The 25,800-nt window shown below is 37.0% G+C and overlaps 1 protein-coding gene across 1 annotated transcript in view; it reads left to right on the top strand.

Moving 5' to 3' along the window:
- Window positions 1–1,830: 1,830 nt before the first annotated feature.
- LOC306850670 (otoferlin-like) overlaps window positions 1,831–25,800 on the top strand; it is a gene marked incomplete at both ends in the record, with an annotated part of 36,628 nt that continues 12,658 nt past the window's right edge. The window contains 33 exon segments of the mRNA XM_079386447.1: window positions 1,831–1,879; window positions 2,090–2,192; window positions 2,517–2,571; window positions 3,016–3,147; window positions 4,015–4,077; window positions 4,203–4,287; window positions 5,850–6,009; window positions 6,284–6,470; window positions 7,346–7,532; window positions 8,484–8,707; window positions 9,217–9,325; window positions 10,208–10,388; window positions 10,484–10,604; window positions 10,880–10,980; window positions 11,284–11,374; window positions 11,490–11,606; window positions 11,717–11,869; window positions 16,234–16,423; window positions 16,510–16,634; window positions 17,549–17,683; window positions 17,789–17,950; window positions 18,038–18,157; window positions 18,615–18,776; window positions 18,868–19,030; window positions 20,210–20,280; window positions 21,892–21,921; window positions 22,053–22,184; window positions 22,280–22,351; window positions 22,794–22,862; window positions 23,556–23,699; window positions 24,902–25,039; window positions 25,123–25,250; window positions 25,322–25,492. Coding sequence (XP_079242573.1) covers window positions 1,831–1,879; window positions 2,090–2,192; window positions 2,517–2,571; window positions 3,016–3,147; window positions 4,015–4,077; window positions 4,203–4,287; window positions 5,850–6,009; window positions 6,284–6,470; window positions 7,346–7,532; window positions 8,484–8,707; window positions 9,217–9,325; window positions 10,208–10,388; window positions 10,484–10,604; window positions 10,880–10,980; window positions 11,284–11,374; window positions 11,490–11,606; window positions 11,717–11,869; window positions 16,234–16,423; window positions 16,510–16,634; window positions 17,549–17,683; window positions 17,789–17,950; window positions 18,038–18,157; window positions 18,615–18,776; window positions 18,868–19,030; window positions 20,210–20,280; window positions 21,892–21,921; window positions 22,053–22,184; window positions 22,280–22,351; window positions 22,794–22,862; window positions 23,556–23,699; window positions 24,902–25,039; window positions 25,123–25,250; window positions 25,322–25,492 — 4,130 coding nt within the window.

Raw genomic sequence — 25,800 nt, 5'->3', positions numbered from 1 at the left:
CTGTTAATAATAATTGACCACCAATAACAATTAATAATAATTGATTAGCAAATGAGTATATTAGAATGACTTCTGAAGATCATGTGACACTCAAGACTGGAGTAATGATGCTGAAAATAGCTTTGACCACAGAAATAAATTACAGTTTAAAACATATTTGTATAAAAAACAGTTATTAGTAAATGACAAATTATTACAATTAGTAAATTGTAATAATATTTCACAGTAGTACTGTTTTAATGTATACAAATCATTAAATCAATAAGTCTAATCAATGTGGTGAGCAGAAGATACTTTTTTCACAGTTTTCTTATGTGAATCAGATAAGTATATGAATTAAGTAACTGCTTGAAATGACTGGGGTCGTTGGCATGTATATAAAAGCCTACGTGGACTAATTATTATATGAAATACAGTAGGTCAATGCACTGCCGTTTCCTCCAAGTCTTATGGAGATTTTGTTCTTTGCAGAATGTATAGTTCGTCACTGGTGAGAGTTAGAGATTAGTAAGGCATTATGCTCACATTCCCTTCAAACTACAGTTTACAGGCTGGTTTTTACCTGCTTAGTCTATCTAGAGTAGTAGCCTGTCAAAATCCCACGTAATCTCTCTCATCAGGAACTAGTTCTAGTTACCACTGTCTCGGGTTCAGCACTCATACATATTCATGGCCATATCACATCTCTCCTGCCCATCTTCAGGCTTAGACCAAGCCAGACTCTTTTTGAGTTACTTTTGTGGCCTCTCTGTTTCTGTCATCCAAATGTCAACAATGGGTTTGTAGACTATTTCTTTTAAAGACATCTTGATATCGGAATCGGTGTGTCCTTCCTGCAAACGTCTAGATGTGATTCAGGAAACAGAGAAGCAGCTGCACTGTACGGTAAGTTTGCAGTATTTCATCAGACTTTACATACAAGTCTTTAATTTGCTTAACCAAACATTGCAATCCTATGTAACTTAATGACCATGGCTTTCAGATTTGGCTTAACTGTTGTGGTGTTTGGTGTATTAATGAAAATATTAAACAATGTGAAATGCAACAGGATAAAAAGTGAATTCACTGTTTTTGTGGAATTAAGGATGTTTCAGTAAGAGGCTACAGTTAAATAAGCTAAACATATCTTTCAATGAGAATATTTTAATATCATAAAACCCTAATATACAGTATAATTACTGTTTAAGGAAGAAAAACCACCAGAAACAATTGAAAAATCAGTAAAAACTGTTGGTTTGTCTGCACAGAATCCATTGTTGTTTTGATTGCATAAAATGGGTTAGCTTTAAGCGTACATAGGTGACTGTGTAGTTAATAATAATAACTTATTTATTTTATAACTTAAGGTTAGGGGCAGGTTTGGTGGTATGGGTCGGTTTAAGAGTGGGTTAAGGTGTAAGGGATGGGTCAACAGTGTAATTGTAAATGTAATTACAGAAATTAATTACAGATATAGATATTTTTAAGAAATATAAGTACAATGTAAAAACATGTTTGTACACAATAAGTGCATTGTATCAAATGATTAATTTAAATGTAAATACATAGCAGTTAAGGCCACCTAATATAAAGTGGGACCGATACTGCTTATGCAAATTAATTCAATGTTAATTAAATTCTTCATGTATCTGCTAATTATTGATGGGTTAGGGTAATAAACTTTATTTAATTTATGAAGGCAAACTACTTTTGGATTTCTGGCTGATTGAAATGGAATAAAACAACACAATGTTATAAAGACATTACTGTTATATTTAAATTGATATTTTATTTTTGTTTTTTCAAGTTCAAAAGATTAATAAACCCAGAGGATAAATCAAATTCATAACAATGAAGCGTAGCAAGCATCGAGCCTCCAAGGATGATGGAAAAGGTCAAGGTGAAAGATTCTATTAATTGTGTGGAAAATTATAAATTATTGTGAATTCTTCAACATATTTATTATATAGCATTATTTATATTAATTGTTATATATGAATAATTTATATATGTAAATAGTTACTTTTATAATAATCTAAAAGCATATATATATAAAAAAAACTGTAGTGCTGTCCATAATGATATCATATTTCATATGTGACTTGTGAAGGTGAGCCGGCCATTCTGGAGACGGAGGATATGAGGATGCCAGACCCTGACACCATCTCACTCGCATCAGTCACTGCCGTCACAACCAATGTCTCCAATAAAAGGTGAACTAAAATTATAAAGTCACATGAATCCAAATCAGATTTGATATTCTGCATTACATTTATGTTGAATTAAATAGTAAACGTTCTAACAAAAATATACACTGTAAAAAATCTAAAATTGAAAAAAAATTAAGTTTAAGGCAACCAGCTTCAGCAGATTTTTGAGTTTTCAACTCAAAACTCAAAAATCTGATGAAGCTAGTTGCCTTAAACTTTTAAGTTTTCTCAACTTTTTTTTTTTTTTTTTTTACACTGTATTCTAATAGAGTAAGTTGATCAACTATTTATATTTTTTTTCATCCAAAACTGTCCTAAATGTTTTAGATCAAAGCCTGACATCAAGATTGAGCCTAGTGCTGGAAGACCAGTGGATTTCCAAGTACGTAGAACAGCATATTGTAATTTTTAACAAAAAGACATTTTTTTGTTGTTGTAACGAAAACAGAGCATGCACACATTTCAAGCTTTCAAACTTTACGCAAAGTTTGTTAAACAATAGATGCCGTGTTGAAAATAAAGACAGTATTGTGTTTGTCTGGGGTTGGTGGAACACGTTGATATTTAAAGTGAAGAACTACACCTGTGGAGCTTCTGCTGTAAACTTCATACATCGTACAACACTAAAAATCACAAAACATCTCCTGATTCAAAAACATTGAGCTTAAAGAAAAGTGATATTAGTGTAAAGATAAGATCATTTGAGACATGCAGATATATTAATCCTCTAGTTTTGTATCATTTTATCATCCAATTTTGAGCCTGTGAATATTTGAATACCGTCCACATACAGTACCACATACCACATTTGTGTCATGCCCTACAGGTCAGTGTCACTGTTATAGAGGCCAGACAGCTGGTGGGTCTGAACATGGATCCAGTGGTGTGTGTAGAAATCGGTGATGAAAAAAAATACACCTCAATGAAGGAGTCCACCAACTGCCCTTACTACAATGAGGTATGGTCCTTTTTAATTTAGGATTGTAATATTGTCCTTTTGCAAAGGAATGATCATGACAAATAACTACTCAAAATATAGCAAAATAATCACTTAATCATCTTAAAGGAGTAGTTCATCCAAAACTCAAAAAATTGCTGAAAATGTGCTCACTCTCCAAAATGTAGATGAGTGTGTTTGTTCATCAGGTTTGTAGAAATGTGTCTCTGCATCAGTGTCTCAGCAATGGATGTGAATGGGTGCCGTCAGAATGAGAGTCCAAACAGCTGATAAAAACATCACAATAATCCACACCACTCCAGTCCATCAGTTAACATCTGGAGAAGACTAAAGCTGCATGTTTGTAACAAATAAATAAATAAAAATACATCAAGACGTTTTTAACTTCAAACTATTGTTTCTGCCTACATTACAAGTTCATAGCCTATAATAATATTTCCTCCAGTAACAAAGTTGTCCTGTCTGAATCAGGAGAGAAATCTGCACAGATCAAGCACTGTTTGCAAGACAAAACAGTTCCTCGCTGGAGGAAGCATTATTATGGATTAGTATTTTTAACCAGAATTGACTGTTTAAAGTTAAAACATCTTAATGATGGCTTCTCCAGATGTTAACTGATGGACTGGAGTGGTGTGGATTATTGTGATGTTTTTATCAGACTCTCATTCTGACGGCACCCATTCACATCCATTGCTGAGACACTGATGCAGAGACACATTTCTACAAATCTGATGAAGTAACAAACTTATCCTCATCTTGGATAACCTGAGGGTGAAGACACTTTCAGAAATGTTTCACTTTTGAATGAACTACTCACCTTTAACACTCCTAATATAATGTTTTGATAAAATCTTCCCCTTTTTTTAGTACTTTGTTTTTGACTTCCACGTTCCTCCTGATGTCATGTTTGACAAGATCCTGAAAGTGTCTGTAAGTAGCAACAAATATCAATTTTGACTGGTTAAATCCTGCACTTTTTCATTATAGATTGTGTTTTTTTGTGTGTGTTCATTAATCTTTGTTTTAAACTGTTTTAAATGAATGTGTCTATACAGGTTATCCACTCTAAGAATCTTTTGCGGAGTGGCACACTGGTCGGGAGCTTCAAGCTTGACGTGGGCACAGTTTATACACAACCTGGTAACTGGTATTATCATGCTTCTCTATCCACCTTATTTTAAAGGGGTCCTATTATGCTTTTTCACTTTTTGGATTTTAGTCAGAGTGTAGTGTGTATGTTTGGGCATAAAAAGATCTACAAAGTTACAAACCTCAAAGTCCACTCCAAAGGGAGATATTTCGTTTGTTAAAAATCCCTTTTCAAGAACTAAAATGAACGGCTCGTTTGGACTATAGTGTTATTTTCCGCTGTTTTTGTGATATCACAAAGTGGCTCATTAGAATATCATTCAAATAAATCCTGCCTATGGAAATTCAAATGGTTTGGGGGTGAGGAGGGGCGAGGCCGTGGTTAGAACCATAGACATTTATAGACACCCTATTCGACCACTCCAGGCATGTAGGCACTCCAGGTTTTTGACGTCACTCACCATAATAATCAATGAATATGTATTTTTTGTCAAGGTTAGAGAAGGAATTTGACTGCTAAATAGTGCAGTGCAAATTAAAACAGAAAAATGGCCACTAGAGACTAACAACTTTCCATGGTAAGGCTATGTCTGTTTACAAAACAGACTCTAGAGAATGAGTTATACATGCGTAAAACTTGCTGTTTTAGACACGCACAATCAACTTGCGCTTGTGTTTCGCAGCACTGAAACACTGTCTAAGCTGTTTGCCAATCATAAGGCACTGGGACAGCTAACCAATCACAACACATTTAGTTTTTCGGAAAGCGGGACTTTATCAAATCGAGCCGTTTGTGCCAGGCTGGGGAGAGAGGTATTGTAATAATGTAAATTATGTGAAAAATAATGTGATTTCGGAACCACCAAGCATGAGAGCATGTTCTACTACACCCCCAAAACAAAATCAAGACTTTGTAAAAGGCAAGGCAAGGCAAGTTTATTTATATAGCACATTTCATACACAATGGTAATGAAAGAAAGTAACATAGTCATTAAAATAATATTGATCACAGCAATAAAAATAAGGAGCTGAAAAAAAAGAGAAAACTAAATTGTAATAATAATAATAATAAAGACAAGAAACTTAAAAACAAATATTCTCAAGCTTTGTTCAATCTCTTCCGCACTAAGTGAGTGGGAAAAAAAAACCCTTCCAAAACACCTAACTATTCCACTACTTCACCCCCTACTTACTTTGACCATCATATCTGACCTATTCGCTAAAACTGTCTGTAATGGTAGGAATTTAGAGTTGGTAGAGCGATGCATGACTAGAACCTCCCTTCCAGCGTCTCACATTCTCTGAGGTCCGGGGTATTTATACCTTCAAATGCACTAATTATAATTGCCTCTAGGGCTCTTAGTGCCTTAGAGAATGCAACACTACAAACCAGTCTGTTTATGATTATAATAATAAGTTAAAATAATATGATAACAAATACCTGTTTGCAATAGAAAGCAGCATAATAGATTTTTTTGGACTGGCAAAATAAATAGCAGTTATAAATGACCACGCCGTTCTTATGTTAAAAATAAGATGGATAAAGTTCTCAGTTTCTAGATTATAGATCTGAAAGAGTTTTTTCTCATGTTTTTTTTTCTTTACATTTACAGAACATCAGTTCTTCCACAAATGGGCCACTTTATGTGACCCCGATGATATCACTGCTGGATGCAAAGGCTATGTCAAGTGTGACATCGCAGTTGTGGCAAAGGGCGACACTATCAAAACTCCACACAAAACAAATGAAACAGATGAGGATGACATTGAGGGGTAAAAAAAAATGTTATGTGTTATTTTCCAAGAAAACCATACACTGAACAAGCTCTAAACTCAAGTATTCCCAACTTATTTTGAAAGCCCTGTAAAATAAATATTTACTTGTAATAGTATTTAATTAAAATGTGAAATCCAAAATTATTATTTTCCTGTCACAGAACATTAAAAATGCTGAGGTCATTCCATCCAACAATGTATTGATTATTCAAAGGTGATTCTATATGCAGAAACACAAAACTCTTCTTCATTGATTACTTTCTTGTTCCAGTAATCTTCTGTTGCCGGAAGACGTCCCGGCTGAGCGTCAGTGGGCAAGATTCTATGTGAAAATCTACCGAGCCGAGGGGTTGCCCAAAATGAACACCAGCATAATGGCAAATGTCAAAAAAGCTTTCATTGGAGATAATAAGGACTTGGTTGATCCGTATGTCCAGGTGCAATTTGCAGGGCAGAAGGTGGGCAGAATTCCTACTAATGGTCAACTGATGTGTTTTAAGAGGACAATATAATTCCTATGAAAATATAATACAATTTATTGACGGAAAATAAGTTTCATCATTAAACAAAACACATTTTACACAATATTCAAAATTCACTAAATAATATGTTAATTATTATTCAACTGGAACTGGCACGTATCAGAATGGCCAGTTCTGTTAAAGACTCCAAGAAATGGCTGGCGAACGCAGTTTTCCTTCCTGTGTTCATGTATGTCCTGTTGAAACAGAAAGTGTGAGTGGGACATATTGAAAACCCCATCCCTTTTATTTTATACCACTATTTACTTCTTGCTAGTCAAATTTTTACTAGAAATTATTGTAATGCATTTGAACTATTTGCAAATAATGTTTTTATTTTAAAACATACATTCACTCTAAGTCATAAGCCTATGTGGCAAAAATGTGTAGTCTCTTAATAGTCAAATACGATTGAAATAAATCACTAAATAATATATTTTAAATTCAAAACGGCAATATTTTCGAGTAGTTTGCAGCACTGGAATGCTGTTGATTGTTTAACATTCATTTTGAAAAACAGTTGTCATACATTAAATATTTAACTACTGCCTGTATCTTACCAATTGGTCAATAAAAAAGCACTCTAGAGTTCTGGAAATTACATTTAATATAAATTTAAATTATCATACTTTTTCTTTCATTGTAAATAACATGCAATTACATTCAGTTCACATTTAAGTATATTATTTTAATGTATATAGTTTCCTTAATAAGAAGTCCTTTTTAAAGTATGCTAAAGTGTGCTTCTTTTTCACAAGGAGAGGTGTCAATATTTTTGATCCACTGATCTATTTAATCTATCCACAATGCAGGGTAAGACTTCAATTCAGAAGAGCAGCTATGAGCCGATCTGGAATGAGCAGATCGTTTTCACCGAGCAGTTTCCACCGCTGTGCCGGAGAATGAAAGTCCAGATCCGTGATTCGGATAAAGTGAACGAAGTGGCCATCGGAACGCACTTCATTGACCTGCGGAAGATTGCTAATGATGGAGACAAAGGTATAAGGACTTCCTGAACACCTTGGCAAAGTCTGGACAAGTAATATACTACTGTGCAAAACTTGGGAATAATTATGATTTTTTTCCAGGCTGCATTTATTTGATAAAAATACAGTAAAACTGTAATTTTGTGAAATGTTCTTACAATTTAAAATAATTGTTTTCTATTTGTCACATAGTCCTTCAGAAATCATTCTAATATGCTGATTTGCTGTTCAAGAAACATTTCTGATTATTATCAAGGTAAAAACAGTAGTGCTGCTGAATATTTTTGTGCAATACTGTTTTTTTTTTCAAGATACTTTGATAAATAGAAACAGCATTTTTACATTTTTACAGTTTGATCAATTTAATGAGTTCTGGAAAAATACAATTCTTTTTGTTGTTTGTTTCTTCTTTTTTGTGCTTACCCTATAAATGATGAATCACAGTTTCCACAAAAATATTGAGCAGCACAACTGTTTTCAACATTGATTATAATCAGAAATGTTTGTTGAGCAGTAAATCAGTATATTAGAATGATTTCTGAAGATCATGTGACACTGAAGACTGCAGTAATGATGCTGAAAATACAGCTTTGATCACAGAAATAAATTACAGTTTAACACATAGAAAACTGTTATTTTACATTGTAATAATATTTTGCAATATTGCTGTTTTACTGTATTTAAGAGCAAATAAATGCAAACTTCCTTCAAAATCACAAATACACGAAAAAATAATTTATCATTCCAAATGTTTGACCAGTAGTGTATTTACTTTGTTTCTTGTTGTTTATTGCATTTTGCTTTTAATTCTCAATCACACAAAGCCGTCACTATTCCTCTTCAAGAACATTATAAAAATATTTGTAAAAATCCTTATCTGGTAATTACGAACAACTAGAAAAGTCATGGAATGTTATTGATCAAAAGGTCAAACAATAAAAAATGATTCTGTTTCTATTGATAGGTTTTCTTCCAACTCTTGGGCCGGCTTGGGTCAACATGTACGGCTCCACACGCAGCTACACGCTCATGGACGAGTACCAGGACCTGAATGAAGGACTAGGGGAAGGGGTGTCGTTCAGGGCCCGACTGCAGATCAGTCTAGCCGTGGAGATACTGGACACCTCCTCTCCTGAAGTAATGAGCTCCACTGAGGTGCAGGTGGAGGGGATACCCAACATCTCAGATGTAAGCGATCCATTGACGAGCGGGGGGGTTCGACAGGACAATTACAGTGAATAATTAATTGTCTTTATTTATCTCCCTACATTATTCATTTAGCAGCAATACTCATAGTAGTTCTTTGTCTGCAAGACAGTCATCTACACAGTCAGAGCCAAAGTTAGGCTTCATTCTGCATGTGACTTGCTGTTAAAAATTAATCAGTTTGAGAAAACAGAACTGTTTTGAATTGTTTATGAGCACAGTGACATCATTTTTGTCTAATCTTAGGAAAACCCTTATACACAGACAAAAAAAAAAAAAATCACTCAGAAATTGCTTGTAAATTTCACAATTAATTATAAAGAAATGGCAAGTATTGCATTGGATTAAACATGACATTTTAAAGTAGATTGATTGAAATAATATTTTCTTGTAAAGCGAACTCCAAAAACTTTTTTGTTAACATTTTACTTTTTTTTATCAGGTGTAATCACAAAACATTATTTAATCAATTGTTTGTTGCTTATATCTAGAATGCCACAGGGAAAATTGAGGAGTTCTTTCTCTTTGGATGTTTCCTTGAGGCCACTATGATTGACAGGAAGATTGGAGACAAACCCATTAACTTTGAGGTTACAATAGGTAAAAGAACGCCACTGAATTCTTTCAAACTTTCAAAGAAATTTATATTACTGCTGTGAGTGTACTTTTTAATAATAAATTTCACATTTTAGTATGAATGACACCAGTTCGATATATATAGAAAGCATATGGGCAAATTCCTGAAACGTTACAGTAGATGATATTAATAAACAGTGTTTCAATTGTCATTTCACCAATTCAACCTTCTTATGTTCTGGTCAATTCAGTATGAATTCAAACCCATTCAGACGCAAACCCATCTAATTTTTACATGCAAGGACCATTAACTGGCTTTAAAGGAACAGTTGACCCAAAAATACAAAAAATATGCTGAAAATGTGCTCAACCTCAGGCCATCCAAGATATAGATGAGTTCGGTTGTTTCATGACAGATTTGGAGAAATGTAGCTTTGGATCACTTGCTCAGCAATGGATGCTTTGCAGTGAATGGGTGCCGTCAGAATGAGAGTCCAAACAGCTGATAAAAACATCACAATAATCCACACCACTCCAGTCCATCAATTAATGGCTTGTGAAGCCAAAAGCTGCATGTTTGTAAGAAACAAATCTGCTTTTAACCTCAAAACGTTGCTTCTGGCTAAAATACCATAATCCATAATAACCCTTCCTCCAGTAAAAAAAAAAAAAAAAATGGATGTAAGAGGCAACAGGAGATGCACTTTTTCACTGGAGGACGTGTCAATATGGATTTTGGCTTGAAAGACTGAAATAGTATTTTCTTGTAAAAAACACACTCCAATAATCTTCCTTTTACTTTACAAGTTCAAAACATCTTATTTTACAGTGCACAGAAATTATACACTTCAATTCTATGCAAGTAATACCTACCTAAAAATCATTAAACTATCCTCTCAATTCAAGGAAACTATGGCAGTGAAGTCGATACTCCAACTAAGCCAAAAACAAAGAAGAAGAAGGGTGGCGATGGAGATGATGAGGAGTCTGAGCTCATTCACGGCTCCAGTGACGAGGAGGTGGATGATGGTGGAGATATGATATCAGTTTCCACCACTCCTCCAATGAAGCCAGTCATCACTGACAGGTTCAGTTACTCAACATGACCCAAAACCCATTTATTTATTTTATTTTGCATTGTGGTGCAAAATCATGTGAAATTTCTGGTTTAATTTTCTGCAGAAACTATTTCCACCTCCCGTACTTTGAGAGAAAGCCCTGCATCTATATCAAGAGCTGGTGGCAGGACCAAAGAAGACGACTTTATAATGCTAACATCATGGACAGAATTGCAGATAAATTGGTAATAAATCAATGAATATAGATTATATTAGTTTCTGAAATACTGAAAAACGTGTGTCTATTTTGGATGCTTTCTTTTCAGTTTTCACTAGTCAGAAAGAAGTTAAATTATGGAAGGCATGAAAAAACAAGGATTTTGCCTGTAGTGTCTCACCTTAAATCCCATTTTTCATCATAGTTTCCATTTAGTAATCAATAACAATCCTGGTTACAGTTAATCTGTGAAAATACATCTATACATTGACATTGCAGCCTGTGTTCTCTATCATGTTACAGGAAGAAGGGTTGAATGATGTGCAGGAGATCATTAAAACAGAGAAAGCCTATCCTGAGCGCAGACTCAGAGGAGTCCTGGAGGAACTCAGCAATGGCTGCAGGTTTGTATACATGTTATTCTGCTAATCTTGAGCTAGTTATGAGTGGTTCTCTGGTATACAGTGTTATGTGTGCTCTGTTTGGAGGTGCAGTAAGCGTTTTCAAAGAGCCACTTGACTGGTAGTGTATGTGTTGGTTAGTAAAGCATGATTTTTGATAATTCAGAAGTAACATTTTAAATGAAATTAAAAAGAAAAAAAAAATCCTGAAAATGTGTTTCCTGAGAGCGACTTTTATATTTTCACAAATCTTCATTCAACCATCTATGATAGAGGAAAGATAAAATAACAGTGAATCTCTTTCAGTACCTTCGTAACTTTGGCAAACAATGATCAGAATCAGGCTGGGAAGACTAAACTGGACCGGGAGAGACTGAAATTATGCATGCAGGAATTGGTAAAAGCAGCTGTTACTAATACATATTAATAGTAATTAATAGTAACTAATGTTAAAATCTGACACTGTTGGCCATCTTTATGTCTGTTGCTAAAGCTTGTTGTAATTTTTTCAGGAAAACATGGGCCAGCAAGCAAAGAATATGCGATCCCAAGTAAAGAAAAGCAATGTGAAAGACAAAATAAAACTGGCACAAAACTTCCTCCACAAGCTGAGATTCTTTTCTGATGAGGTAGTGCACATAAGCTGATAAAATAAAAATATGCTAGGTTATGAGGCCATATAGATGAGTTAATATCACTGTAAAAATATTCATGTAAATCCTTTGGTTTTTCATCATAGCCTCAGCATAGTGTTCCAGATATTTACATATGGATGATAAGCAACAACAAACGCATTGCATATGCCCGCGTTCCCTCCAAAGACATCCTCTTCTCTTCTGTGGATGAAGAAACCGGAAAGGACTGTGGGAAAGTCCAGACCATCTTTTTCAAGGTTAGAATGAATGCACTCAAATAAAAAAAATAAAAAAAGTCTTTAAAAACATTTTATGTCAGAATCTTGAGAGGGGCCAAATGTATTGTATTATGAAAACAACTCAAAACTTTTTATCTAAACTGCCAAAACAGATTGTGATGAATGTATCAGTGTGGGTGAATCAAGTTCATTTGCAAAAGGATCTCTGATCTTTTTAGTCTGTTCTGAACAGTGTTTGCAGCATGTTTTAGAACAAATTGCTTTATGAATCTGTCACAATGCGATGAAAGATGTTATTAAAGGATGGAGCAGAAAGTCTTGGTTACACATGTAATCCTCGTTCCCAGAAGAAGGGAACGGAGGCACCTCGTTGTGAGCCAGATAGTCTTTCACACCAGGAACGGGATTGAAAGAAAAGTACGAGGAGGGTCACAACTGCTGTTCCTTAGCCTGAGCTTGTGGCTTTCACACAACAAAAAAAAGAGTGCTTCAGCTCTTTATTTTTCTGATGATGGTACAGCTGCAACCTGTTGTAATACACTGGGGAACCGTGCCTAAGTCTGTGCAGAGAGGGACGCTACAGAGACCATATCCTTCTTAAAAGGGGGGGGGGGGGGTAACATGAAGAGGACAGATATGGACTGACTGGCATGGCAGTACTAGTACAACATTTGGAAGAGTCAATGTGGTAGGTCCTGCTACTACCAATGCACATACTGGAGAGAAATAATTCTGTCAAGGGAAAGACACGAGTTTACCAACAGATAAACTGTACCATGGATGGCTACACGGAAACGAATACACACTGCTTCAGGGAATAAGCCTACCTAGTAGGGTGGGCTCTGGCCAGAGTGATAGTGGCTATCACTGCCTTGACAGACCACTTAAGTCCATGCATCCCATCTTGGAGCAACATCTGCAGGTTCCAAAGATCTGGATGTGGGTGCGAAATTGTGCCCTGATCCTGAGAAAGAAGGTCCTTCCTCAGGGGAATTCGACAGAGAGGGGTGGTCGCAAGGAGCATCAGGTCCAAGAACTTGGTCCGGGTGGACCAGCAGAGAGTAACCGTCAAGGCCTGCTCCTTGTGTTATCTGATCTTGCACAGGGTTTGTGCAAGGAGGCTCACTGGGAGAATCAACAGTCGAAACCAGTGCAGGGCCAGAAGTAATGCCAGCAACTCAAGGCAAAGGATGAGGCTGAGAGTGAGGAAACATTGCCTTTCTCACTGCCAGACTGCGACAAATGTGACTCAGAAACTGAGGAAACCACTCTTACATTTACATTTACATTTATTCATTTAGCTGACGCTTTTATCCAAAGCGACTTACAATTGCTATATATGTCAGAGGTCGCACGCCTCTGGAGCAACTAGGGGTTAAGTGTCTTGCTCAGGGACACATTGGTGTCTCACAGTGGATTCGAACCCGGGTCTCTCACACCAAAGGCATGTGTCTTATCCACTGCGCCATCACCACCCCCTCTTTCATTAATAATTTGGGCAAAACAGAAAACAAAGGCAAAAAAAGATTCTCCGCCCAGCCCTCCTACAGGGTAAGGAGTGGTGTTGCCACCACCTTCTGGGAAACAGCAGTCCCCTCCCATCTTTGGGTGGCCTGTGTCAGGACTGCTTCACTGTCCGCTTGGAGGGCTGTCTGGGTGACATTCCTGCAGGAGGTTTGACGTTGCAGCTGAGGTGTAACATCAAACTGCACCAAAGCAGATGTAGCCACCACAGGAGGACACCCCTGGCATCAAGCAGACAGGGGTGGTTGCAAAGTGGGGCAAGATGTGTTTGATGGTCTCCATCTGCTTCTGAGTTCTGAACAATGGCACCGATTAGGCCAGATATCAAGATGGGGGCATTAATAAAGCAAACATTGTTGGCATCCCACATCTTAGCAAGGCTGAGCCAAAGATGCCACTCCTGGATCATAAAGGTGGCCATCACTGGCCCACACTGTGACCTTAGTCGCTCTTAGAGTGAAGATGGTCATTGTGCAAGGTTCCTGCATCAACCCCAGCTCAGGACTACCCTTGTGCTCCCCAAGAGCTTTGGCATGATGGCTTGCAGGGTGGCCATCATGTGCAAGGCAGAGGCTGCCAGTCCAGCGACACTGTAAGCCTTACCAGTCAGGGCCGAAGTCAACTTACAGGCCTTGGATGGGAAACATGGAGAAACTCTCCAGGTGGCTGTACTTTGCGGGAATGAATTCACTGCAACCACATGCTCTGCCTTGGAGATCTTCACATAACCATCGAGGGTAGTGAGGGAGGAGGAGGCAGCAAAGTGGCTTCCGACAGTAAAAGGTGGCTACCAAGACTTTGTGACCTCCTCATGCACCTCCAGGAAGAATAGCACTGGTACGGAGCATGGTTAAGTTTCAAATCCTGCACCCAGAAACCAATCATCCAGCCGTGAATGCTCCAGGTTGGGCAGAGACTTCCACTTAAGCTTGATGTTTGTGGCTGCCAGGGAAAGTATAGCCGTCAACTCAGAATTGGACTCTGACTTTGCAACAACCTCAGAAGGGTTGTTCAGCCGAGTTGTCATCCTCTGAGGACTCTGGCCCCTCCTCAGATGCCACAATTGACACCTGGTCCTCCTCTGGAGCCCCAAATGAAATGCTAGGACCACTGTGTGAGGATGGATTTCAGAATTCTCCTGAAATCATTAGTAGATAACGTGGAGTCTGTTGCTATCTCAAATCCGTTTCCAGGATAGGTCAAACTGAAGGCCCAATGAATGGAGCATGTGGAGCATCATGTGGGACCTTTTGATTTCTGTCTATCACTGATTTAACAAGTTGCAGCAATGGTACTAAGAAAACTACACTTTTTGTATGAGCAAGCATGTTGTAGTCAACTTATAGTTATTAGTTAATTTGCACCCTCTTTCTAAGATCAGAACTGGCGAATTTGTGATCGTGAGATACATGGCATCCAGTAAGTATGAGACTCTGTGCGGCACTGGGTCCCTAATGAACGAATAATTGAAAGTATGGTTTGTCCAGAATAATCAAATATCTAAATTAGGCCACATCTAATCTCTTGATCAGCTGTTAATCAGTCATATAGTCAAATTTGATCAATCACTTAAAAATTGGAGTCAGATTAAACATGGGGCTAGAGTAAAATTTAAACTCTATCCTAATAAATTAAGTGAACTTTATGGAAGTGCAAATAAAAGATCAACACGCATTGTACCTTCACCCACACTGCTGGATTCCGTCATTGGGCCAATGGGTGGTCCAGTGGGTGACAGTTTCCTTTGGGAGCTCGCACCACATCGAGGAGAAGTGGGAATTCCATGAGGACTGGCCTGGTGGAAGTGCTCCCACTGTAACCCTCAGATCACCCTGAGTGATGACTGACATGTCCCTGTGTGATGCAGAGGGTCCTGTCATGGAATGCTCTTGAGGCAATATTGAAGATCCAATAGCAGCTTTATTGTAGTTCCAGACGATGATCCACAAAACAGAGCAACAGGTAGTGATATGACATTTGAACTGAATCATCAGAGTTTGTGTCGAGAATAAATAGGCATGCCAGATGAAGCCTCGTTTCGAGGCTTGTATTGTTAACATAGAAATCATGTGACCAATGACAAATGAAGCCTCACATTCTGTCCAATCCTGTGAGCGATTCACTTTGCATGTCATGTTCAAACCCCCAGATCTTACTTACCTAGTAAGTTTTAATTCAGGCTTATTCAATTATATTTTTAAATACCCAGTCATATAAGTAATTTGAAGAATACAAATTATTTAAGGAAAATTAAATATTTGCTATATGCATTTTCAAATGTGTTCATTACTACATCTGCTACACAGTGATATTCGTACTGGCATTAAATGGCACAGTTTAATGGGTAAAAGTATTTATCAGAGACCAAAATTCAACAAACAAACAGACACACACACCCTCTGGTGACTGTCTGGGCACTCCAGCAGATGGCTGTGAGTGATCTCTGTGCTGGGTAGCAGCAAAGGGGGGTTCCCCCACCACAAAAAGCTCACGAAGTGAATGGATCACAAGGTGAATGAGTAAGTGACTGCTGTAGAGACGCAACCACTACGCTCCAAAGAAAAAAAATGTAATAAGTGGATGCACACCGCCATCTTATATAGCTGTGTGTGGGGGGTGACTGGGCATGCAAATTCCACTCGTTCATTGGCCTTTTTTGTTCTACTCAGATGTGATTGGGGCTCCCAGGGGAAACCCCATACGTCAGTCAAGATAGCATCAAACATGATTGACCGAAAGGGAACTAAATGTTTGCTCGTTTCATTTGTGAAGGCACAGCACCATATAAACAACTACTTGATATACTTTAGCAACAAGTACTAATTTACTTTCTTTTACTACTTTTCTTCTATTTTTAGCTCCCTGGTAAGAAAAGTTTTGGACCTGCAGGCTGGACCGTTCAGGCTAAAACTGAGCTGTATCTGTGGCTCGGCCTGAACAGGCAGCGTAAGGACTACTTGAGCGGGCTACCAAATGGTTTTGAGGAGAACAAGGCAGTAAAAGGGCCTGGAATACAGTCCTCACCCCCCATCAGCCTGATGTACACCAGTAAGATACCAAAGAACTTATATAAGACACCTCAGATTGTCTGTGTAATAGTTGGTGATAATAACTCTTTTATTGTATGCTAACAGTGAAGCAGATCTTCCAGCTGAGGGTTCACATGTATCAGGCTCGCAGTTTGTTTGCGGCTGACAGCACAGGCCTGTCAGACCCTTTTGCCAGGATATTTTTTTCTACCCACAGCCAGGTCACAGAGGTGAGATAAAGGCTTCATGCCAACTTACTATTGACATTTGACCTTTGTGGTTGAATTTAAGCATATGAACAAATCTGAATCAAATTTGAAAGACGTATATTGTTATATTTCTTTAGCATATTTTTCCATATTTTTTATTTAAATGATTTCATAATTAAACTTTATCAAAATAAATATTAAAGACAAAATATGAATGTATCCATATTTTATATATGAAAATATTATTCTTATAATATACTGAATAAATCAGACCATTCTGTGTAATCGAGTCTTCTTCTACTAATGAAAGTTAATTTATTGAATATTTCTAGGTGGCATTTCAAACAGGATGCTTATTAATATATTTAATTATTAATACCCTAAATATTGTGTGTATGATGAGAGGTTGAAGGATAACTGAATCTGAAAATAAAATTATTAATTGTAATTTTTTATATTAATATATGATTTAATATGATATGATACAATTAATATTAGCAAAAATACCATTAAAACAGTTCAACTTGAACCATATGAATTTATATGCATATGCATTTAATTTAAGAATTTATTTTATTCTACATCCTGTTTGCTACATCAAACATAATTTAATATGATACAATTAATATGATTAAAAATACACTTAAAAGTTGAATTTGAGCATATGAATTTACATACTTAAATTGACATTTGAATTAAATTTCTACATCATGTTTACATGCCTCTTCAACGCCTCTTATATCATTGAACATACAAAAGCATTTGATGGGCTTGAACTAAAATATTTATTGAAAAAAAAGTTGTTTGGTGGTGCTTTACTGCTTGAGCAGTGGAGCACTGAACTGTCTGAGATGTGATGTAGTACATCGCCACATCAAATCTACTGCATAAAGAAGTTAGAAGGAAACCGTAATAAGCTGATGATTTCCTCTCAGGTCCTGAATGAGACGTTGTGTCCTACATGGGATCAGCTGCTGGTGTTTGATAATGTGGAGCTCTATGGGGAGGCTGGTGAACTGAGAGATGATCCTCCTATAATCGTCATCGAGATCTATGATCAGGACACTCTCGTAAGTTCTGATATCCTACACTTCGAAATTATTAATTTCCTTCTGCTTTTTGTGCTTTCACCATCATGAATGTGGTTCATTTCCAATCTCATTCTACTTCCCAAGGGAAAAGCCGATTTCATGGGTAGGACATTCGCTAAACCTATGACCAAGATGTCAGACGAGTATTATGGGCCGCCACGCTTCCCTCCTCAACTAGAATACTATCAGATCTACCGGGGAAACGGCACTGCAGGAGAAATGCTGGCGGCCTTTGAACTGCTGCAGGTGCATCTGTCAGGAACAAGAGCCTGTTTAAGTCTTAGTCTCGCTGTGTGTGTGCATATATACTTATGTATTGTGGAAATCTTTCAGATTGGACCAGGTGGAAAGGCCGACCTGCCCCCAATAGATGGACCTACAGATATCGATCGTGGTCCAATCCTGCCTGTTCCCATTGGCATAAGACCTGTCTTGAGTAAATACCGAATTGAGGTGAGTTGCTCTTAGTAAAACAGCTACAGAACAGACCCAGAATCTATTGCTGACCTACAGTCTTAAAAATCATGGTTCTTTGCTGGCAGAAATGGTTTCATGAAGAACGTTTAACATCCATGGAACATCTCCATTTCACAAATGGTTCTTTATAGTGGAAAAATTATTATTAAAATGTTCTTCACACTAAGAAAAAAAAAAAAGGTTTTTCATGGAACTGTCGACTGAAAGGTTCTTTGGGGAAGCAAAATGTGTTTCTATAAGCTGTAGAATATGTGCCTGAATTCATGCAGTTTTGCTTGGTTCTTTATAAAAATGTATATAATATCAGGATTTTAACCCAGCCCCTATGCATACTTCAAAATCGCACCACACAGTCTTAGGAAGAAGTGCTGGAACTCTCACTGGTTCCCCATCAAAAACACTAGTTACATGACCAAACAAAACATTTGTGCAGGTTCTCTTCTGGGGCCTGAGGGACCTGAAGCGGGTGAATCTGGCCCAGGTTGACCGTCCCCGTGTGGACATCGAGTGTGCAGGGAAAAGTGTTCAGTCCGCGCTGATTCAGAACTACAAGAAAAACCCTAACTTCAGCACTCTGGTGAAGTGGTTTGAAGTGGTGAGTTTTTGCACGTTTATAACTCGAGGCATCTTCAAAGTGATGTTGATTGCACTATAAACATTTGACAATGTTCGTGATTTTTCACCAGGACCTGCCTGAAAACGAGCTCCTCCACCCCCCTCTGAACATCCGTGTGGTGGACTGCCGGGCATTTGGTCGTTACACGCTAGTTGGCTCTCATGCCGTCACATCTCTACGCAAGTTCATTTACAGGCCATCGGACAAGAGCGTCAATAACTGGTCTGCCATGGGTGTGTATACAGAGATAAAACCTGTACAATATATATCTTTAGTTGATAAGCTTTAAGTAAAGTAAAAAAAGTCGTGACGTATTGTCAAGTATGGTGACCCATACTCGAAATTGGTGCTCTGCGTTTAACCCATCCAAGTGCACACACACAGCAGTGAGTAGTGAACAAATCCACACACACACACACACACACACACACACACACACACCGTGAACACACACCCGGAGCAGTGGGCAGCCATGCTGCAGCGCCCGGCGAGCAATTGGGGGTTCGGTGCCTTGCTCAAGGGCACCTCAGTCGTGGCATTGAGGGTGGAGAGAGCGCTGGACATTCCCTCCCCCCACCTACAATTCCTGCCGGCCGGGGGCTCGAACTCGCAACCTTTCGATTACGAGTCCGACTCTCTAACCATTAGGCCACGACTTCCCCACATAAGTGATTGTCTTACAGAATCCATAGCATAAGATATAGGTGTCAGCTGAGATCAACACCAATAATAAGAATATTTTTTAAATAATGGAAAAGGAAAAATATTTGAACCTAGTTAATATCTTGTGCAATCTACACCAACACAGAATTTGGACTGCAGGACCTTCAAAGTCTGCAAAGTAGATACAAACTAATAATGTGCAGAGGGGACTGTAACTTCATTGCTTGAGTGAAAGTACAGATACTACTGGTCAAATACTACTCCACTAAAAGTGAAAGTTGCACGCTTCAGTGTGTGTGTAGTAAACAAAACCACACGCCTGCACCATTCATCCCCACAGAAACACGCAGAACAGTCTTTTTGTGGCGTATTATTATTATCAATGTTGAAAACAGTTATGCTGCACAATATTTTTGTGGAAACTGTGGTCAAATGTTTGTAGTAAATTTGTAAAACTTTTTAAAGGTTAAGTTGAAATTTTAAAGAAATTAATACTTTTATTCATCAAGGATGCATTAAATTGATCAAACATGACAGTAAAGACATTTATAACAAAAGGTTTCTATTTGAAATAAATGCTGTACTTTTGAAATTTTTTATTCATCAAAGAATCCTGAAAAATAAAATGTATGATGTTTTCCACCAAAATATGAATCCGCACAACTGTTTTCAACATTGATAATATTGAAACCTGTTAAAAGTTGGAAATAATGTATATATCACTTTATTTCATATTTGTTCCTGTACAGAGGAGGTTGTGATCCACACAGAGCCAGAACCAGCTGTGAAGAAGATTGAGACAGTGGTCAAACTCGACTCAGTAAGAAATGCAGCAGAAATATATCTATTAACTACAGTCAGGTCCATATATATTTAGTGACTGACTCAATGTTCATAATTTTGGCTCTGTATGCCACCAGAATAGAATTAAAATGAAACAATCAAGATGAAATTGAAGTGCAGGCTTTAAGCTTTAATTCAAAGGGTTAAAAAATATAACATAAAATGCTTAGCAATTACAACCACTTTTATACACTTTTATACCCCCACCCCATTTTCAGGGGCTCAAATGTAATTGGAAAAATAAATATAATCATAAATAAAATGTTAATATTTTGTTGAGAATCCTTTGCAGGCAATGACTGCCTTAAGTCTGAACTCATGGACATCAGCAGAGACTGGGTTTCTTCTTTATGATGCTTTGCCAGGTCTTTACTGCATGCAGCTGACTTCAGTTGTTGTTTGTTTGTGGCTCTTTCTGCCTTTAGCTTTGTCTTCAGCGAGTGAAATGCTGGTTGAAATGAGGAGATTGACTTGACCATTGCAGAATATTCCACTTTTTTACCTTCACAAACTCCTGGGTTGCTTCTGCTATATGTTTTGGGTCATTGTTCATCAGCTTTGCTACATTTGACTGAATCTGGGCAGGGACTATATCTCTACACACTTCAGAACTGATCCGGCTGCTTCTGTCTTCTGTCTCATCATCACTAAACAGCAGTAACCCAGAGCCACTGAAGCCATGCAGCTCATGATCACACTGCTCCATGCTTCACAGATGATGCTGTGTGCTTGGATCATGAGCTGCTCCAAGCCTTCTCCAGACTTCTTTCTTCCCGTCATTCTGGTACAGGTTGATCTTAATTTCAGCATCCAAAGACTGCTTTTCCAGAAGTGCTCTGGCTTTTTTTAGATGTTTTTTGGCAAAGTCTAATCAGGCCTTGTTTGCAGCTCTGGTGAAGTCTTCTCTTGATTGTAGACACATCTGCCTCCTGGAGAGTGTTCTTCTCTTGGCTGGATGTTGTGAAAGGGGTTTTCTTCACCATGGAGAGAATTCTCTGATCATCACCACTGATGTAGACGTCCAGGCCTCACCAGTGCATTCTTTTTTTTTTTCTCAGAATGGACCAAACTGTTGATTTGGCCGCTCTTAATGTTCCTACTAGCTCTCTGATGGATCTGTTTTGTTTTTGAAGCATAACTATTTCATGATGTGGTTCACAGCAACAGCTTCCAAATGCAAACGACATGCTTAGAATCAACTCCAGTACTTTTACCTGCTTAACTGATGCAGAAATAATGAAGAAATAGCCCACATCTGTCCATGAAACAGCTTTTGAGTCAACTGTCTAATTACTTATGGTCCCTTGAAAAAGGGGGAGGTACATATTAAAGAGCTGTAATTCCTTAACCTTTCCTTCGATTTTGATGAGGATACCCTCAAATGAAAGATCAGAGTGTGCACTTTAAGCCAAGCCATTATATAACTGTAACTTGAATATGTTTTGGTCAGCAGTTAAAATAATAAAATTGTGCCTGTTTCCACATATACTGTATATGGACCTGACTGATATCTGTTAAAAATTTCAACATAATTGACAGAATTTTGTCAGGTTTTTTAAACATGTTAATTTTACTGAATTTGTTTCAGGCGTCTGATTCCGTGGTTAAGCTCGATATGGTATGTAGACAGATGTCAGATCTGTTTCTTTCTTATTATGTTCAGTGCCTGTAACATTCATAACATAAGCTTATATAAATACATTAGTTTTATGTGTGAAAATGAAATCTGTGTCCTCAACATGGTGACAGCCAGATGATGAGAAAGGTGGGAAAGGGAAAAAGAAGCGGAAGAAGGGCGAAGAGCTGGAAGAGGAGGAGCTGGATGAAAGCATGCTGGACTGGTGGTCCAAATACTTTGCCTCGATTGAAACACTGAAAGATGTAAGAGCTAGAAGAGTGAAATTATTTGACATGCATTTTACAGAAGATGCCTTGAAAATTCAGCGATTTTATTATAATATTTATCAACAATTTAGATCATTAAAGCGCAAGAGGCAGAAGCTGAAGAAAAGGAAGATTTTGATTCTGGAGAGGGTAAGTCAACAATATGTAACTTTGAACTTTCTTAAAATATGTAAATGTTAAATCAGATAGGACCTGTGCATGCAAAACTAAAAATAGCTGCCCAGATCATTTGTATGAAATTAATAGCTTTTAAAGAGACTTTGTATAAGCTAATACTTTCATATTAGCATATAATACATAAATAAATGCATAAGATAATTCATTATGTTAAAAATCTACATTTTTCTTTTATCTTTTAAAATTATAAATTTTTATTTAGTACTGCATAAACAAAGCTATTTGACAGATATTTACATATAATCCTCAAATTCCAAACTTCCTGAAATAACATGAATAATATTAATTACAAATAACAAAAATTATAAAAATCAGAAGTTTATATAACCATTTTTCTTTGCCCTGATTGCCAAATATGCTCCTAATGCCTCTGAAATGAAAGGAACCAAGAGGAAGAGAGGAAAAGGAAACAAAAACAAAGCCATGCCTGGGGAGGGAGTACCAGAGAAGAAGAAGCAGAAAATGGAAGAGTTGAAGGTACATTTGTAGTTAGGAAATCACTGAAACATTAGCTGTGGGCCATACAAGATTAGGATGAGTTTGTTTCTTCATCAGGTTTGTAGAAATGTGTCTCTGCATCAGTGTCTCAGCAATGGATGCTCTGCAGTGAATGGGTGCCGTCAGAATGAGAGTCCAAACAGCTGATAAAAACATCACAATAATCCACACCACTCCAGTCCATCAGTCAATATCTGGAGAATGCAAAAGAAACAAATCCATCATTCATTCATTTTTAACTTCAAACTGTTGCTTCCGACTAAAATACAAGTCTATAATCCACGCTTCTTCCAGTGAAAAGCTAATGATTAAGTTATGGATTCTGGTTTTGTATTTTAGCAAAAAGCAATGGTTTGAAGTTAAAAGCAGTTTGTTTTGTTTCTTACAAACACACAGTTTTTATCTTCTCCAGATGTTAACTGATGGACTGGAGTGGTGTGGATTATTGTGATGTTTTTATCAGACTCTCATTCTGACGGCACCCATTCACTGCAGAGCATCCATTGCTGAGACACTGATGCAATGCTTAATTTCTCCAAATCTGTTCCCATGAACTAACAAAAGAAGGTGAACTGTTACTTATAAAATAGCAAAAGTCCATGTGTCTGTTTGGAGAGCGTATGGGATGCTTTGTGGATGTAAAACAATGTGGGATTCTTGTTTCCTCCATAGATGTACAGCAAAGAGCTTGAATATGAGTTTAACTCATTTGAAGATTGGCTTCACACTTTCAACCTTTATCGAGGCAAGTGTTCGGATGATGCTGATGTTGAGCAGAATGCAGCAGATGATGACAGACTTATTGGCAAATTCAAGGTTTGTTTCACTCATTGCTTACTCTCATCTTCTCTCTTGCACTACATACTCAATTGGACAATTCTACTCTTGCTTTATAATTACTGTTTTATACATTTTAGATTAATAGTAATGTCACTAAAACTATAAAATAACACAAACTGAAATATGGGCATTATGGAGTGACAACATCTAATCAGAACTACTGTTTTATTTGAGCTCAGAGTAGCTCATTTTTATTTTAGTTTTAATTTTAGTTAGCGATAATAACACTGTTGATAGGCAGTATTTTTGTATATATAACAAATTTAGATCTGTAAGCAAAAGTGTTTGTCAAAACATTTTTTTTTAAGATCAGAATATTTACCAAATTTAGTCAATTTGTTCAAACTTTTGACTGATATTGTATGTGTCTGAAACATTGACGATTCTTATTAACTACTATTTGAATCAAATAAGAATTTTTTGAAGAATTTTTTTTGTGTGTGTGTGTTCCCGTAATATTTCTCATGAATGTTGCTTGTTCTTAAGACAAAACTATGGAAGCCCATTTCTGCCCACGGGATAAAAAAAAATGTTTTATTTGCAACTTTTTTCTTGCAATTCTGAGAAGAAAAGTCTGAGAAATAAACTTAAATCTCAGCAAAAGCAATTTTGAGAGAAACAAAAAAGTCAGAATTGTGGGATAAAAGGTGAATTTTAAACTCTGAATTCAGACTTTTCTTCTCAAAATTAATTCACAGTTTATTTCTCGTAATTCTGTGTTTATATTTATATTTCATAATTTTGAAATGCGAGTTTATATCTCCCAATTCTGACTTTTCTTCTTAGAATTACCTGTTTAAAAAAGAATTGCAATAATAGTAATTGGATAACATTAATAATAATTAGTAATAGTCGGTCAGTATGTTTTTTTTTTTGTTTTTTTATCTGGTGAAAACAAAACTTAAGGAGAATTAAAATTAAAAAGATCATTGTAGTCATTGTAAGTAACCTCTTTAAGTTACAATAAAATTGCAATAAAAAATAATAATAATAATGGATCCGTCCCCAAATTATTCAGTTTTATGAATGTTTATATCAATAATATAAACATCTTTCTATGAAATGTGTTTTTCCAGTTTGTTTTTCCTCACAAGATTTGTACTTTGTTAACACCAGTAATGTGACTCAGACACATGTAACAGTTTAGAGGTCTGATCTTTGAGTTGTTTGTACTGTAGGGATCCATGTGCATCTACAAAGTCCCAGTATTGGATGATGTGTCCAGAGAAATGGGCTTTGATTCCAACATGGGCATGTTCCAGAACATCCCACACAACGACCCCATTAACATCAACGTGCGCGTCTATGTGGTCCGGGTATGTAGAACTAAACACCATAGAGAAGTACGTTGAGTTTTTTCCTGTTTTGCCATTTGAACAAATGCGTGGCTTTGTTTCAGGCAACAGAACTGCATCCTGCAGACATCAATGGGAAGGCCGACCCATATATCGCCATCAAGCTCGGGAAGACAGAGCTCAAGGACAAAGAGAACTACATCTCTAAGCAACTCAACCCTTTGTTTGGAAAGTCAGTACATTAACACTTCGATTTTGTTGTTCTCTTTCATGACTCGATTAATATTAACTTCAAACTGCCAGGTCTTTTGACATTGAAGCGACGCTCCCAATGGATTCCACCCTCACCGTGTCCATCTACGACTGGGATTTGGTGGGAACCGATGACCTGATTGGGGAGACAAAGATTGACTTGGAGAACCGCTTCTACAGCAAACACAGGGCAACATGTGGTCTCGGCGCCAGCTACGCAATGTGTGTAATACTAACTTCTTTCAAACACATTACAAAATCTGCAGTTGACAATTGACTTGACAGTACTGATGGGGGTAAATAGAAATATTTTGGCAAAATAAATATTTGAATTAGTTTTTATTTCTTTTAATGTTTTAGTATTGTCATTTTTGTTAGGTTAACTATATCTTGTAAATATGTATTCTTTTTTTTTTTGTCTCTCAGTTTTAATTTGAGTTATTTTACTATTTCAAGTTAATGCCTTGTCTTGGCAACTAACTGAGTTTCTTTACTTTTCTTACTTGGCAAATGTTTATTTAAGAAATTAA

Source organism: Barbus barbus (genome assembly GCF_936440315.1).
Source record: "Barbus barbus genome assembly, chromosome: 30".
Classification (NCBI taxonomy): domain Eukaryota; kingdom Metazoa; phylum Chordata; class Actinopteri; order Cypriniformes; family Cyprinidae; genus Barbus; species Barbus barbus.
This window is presented reverse-complemented; position numbering and strand designations above follow the sequence as displayed.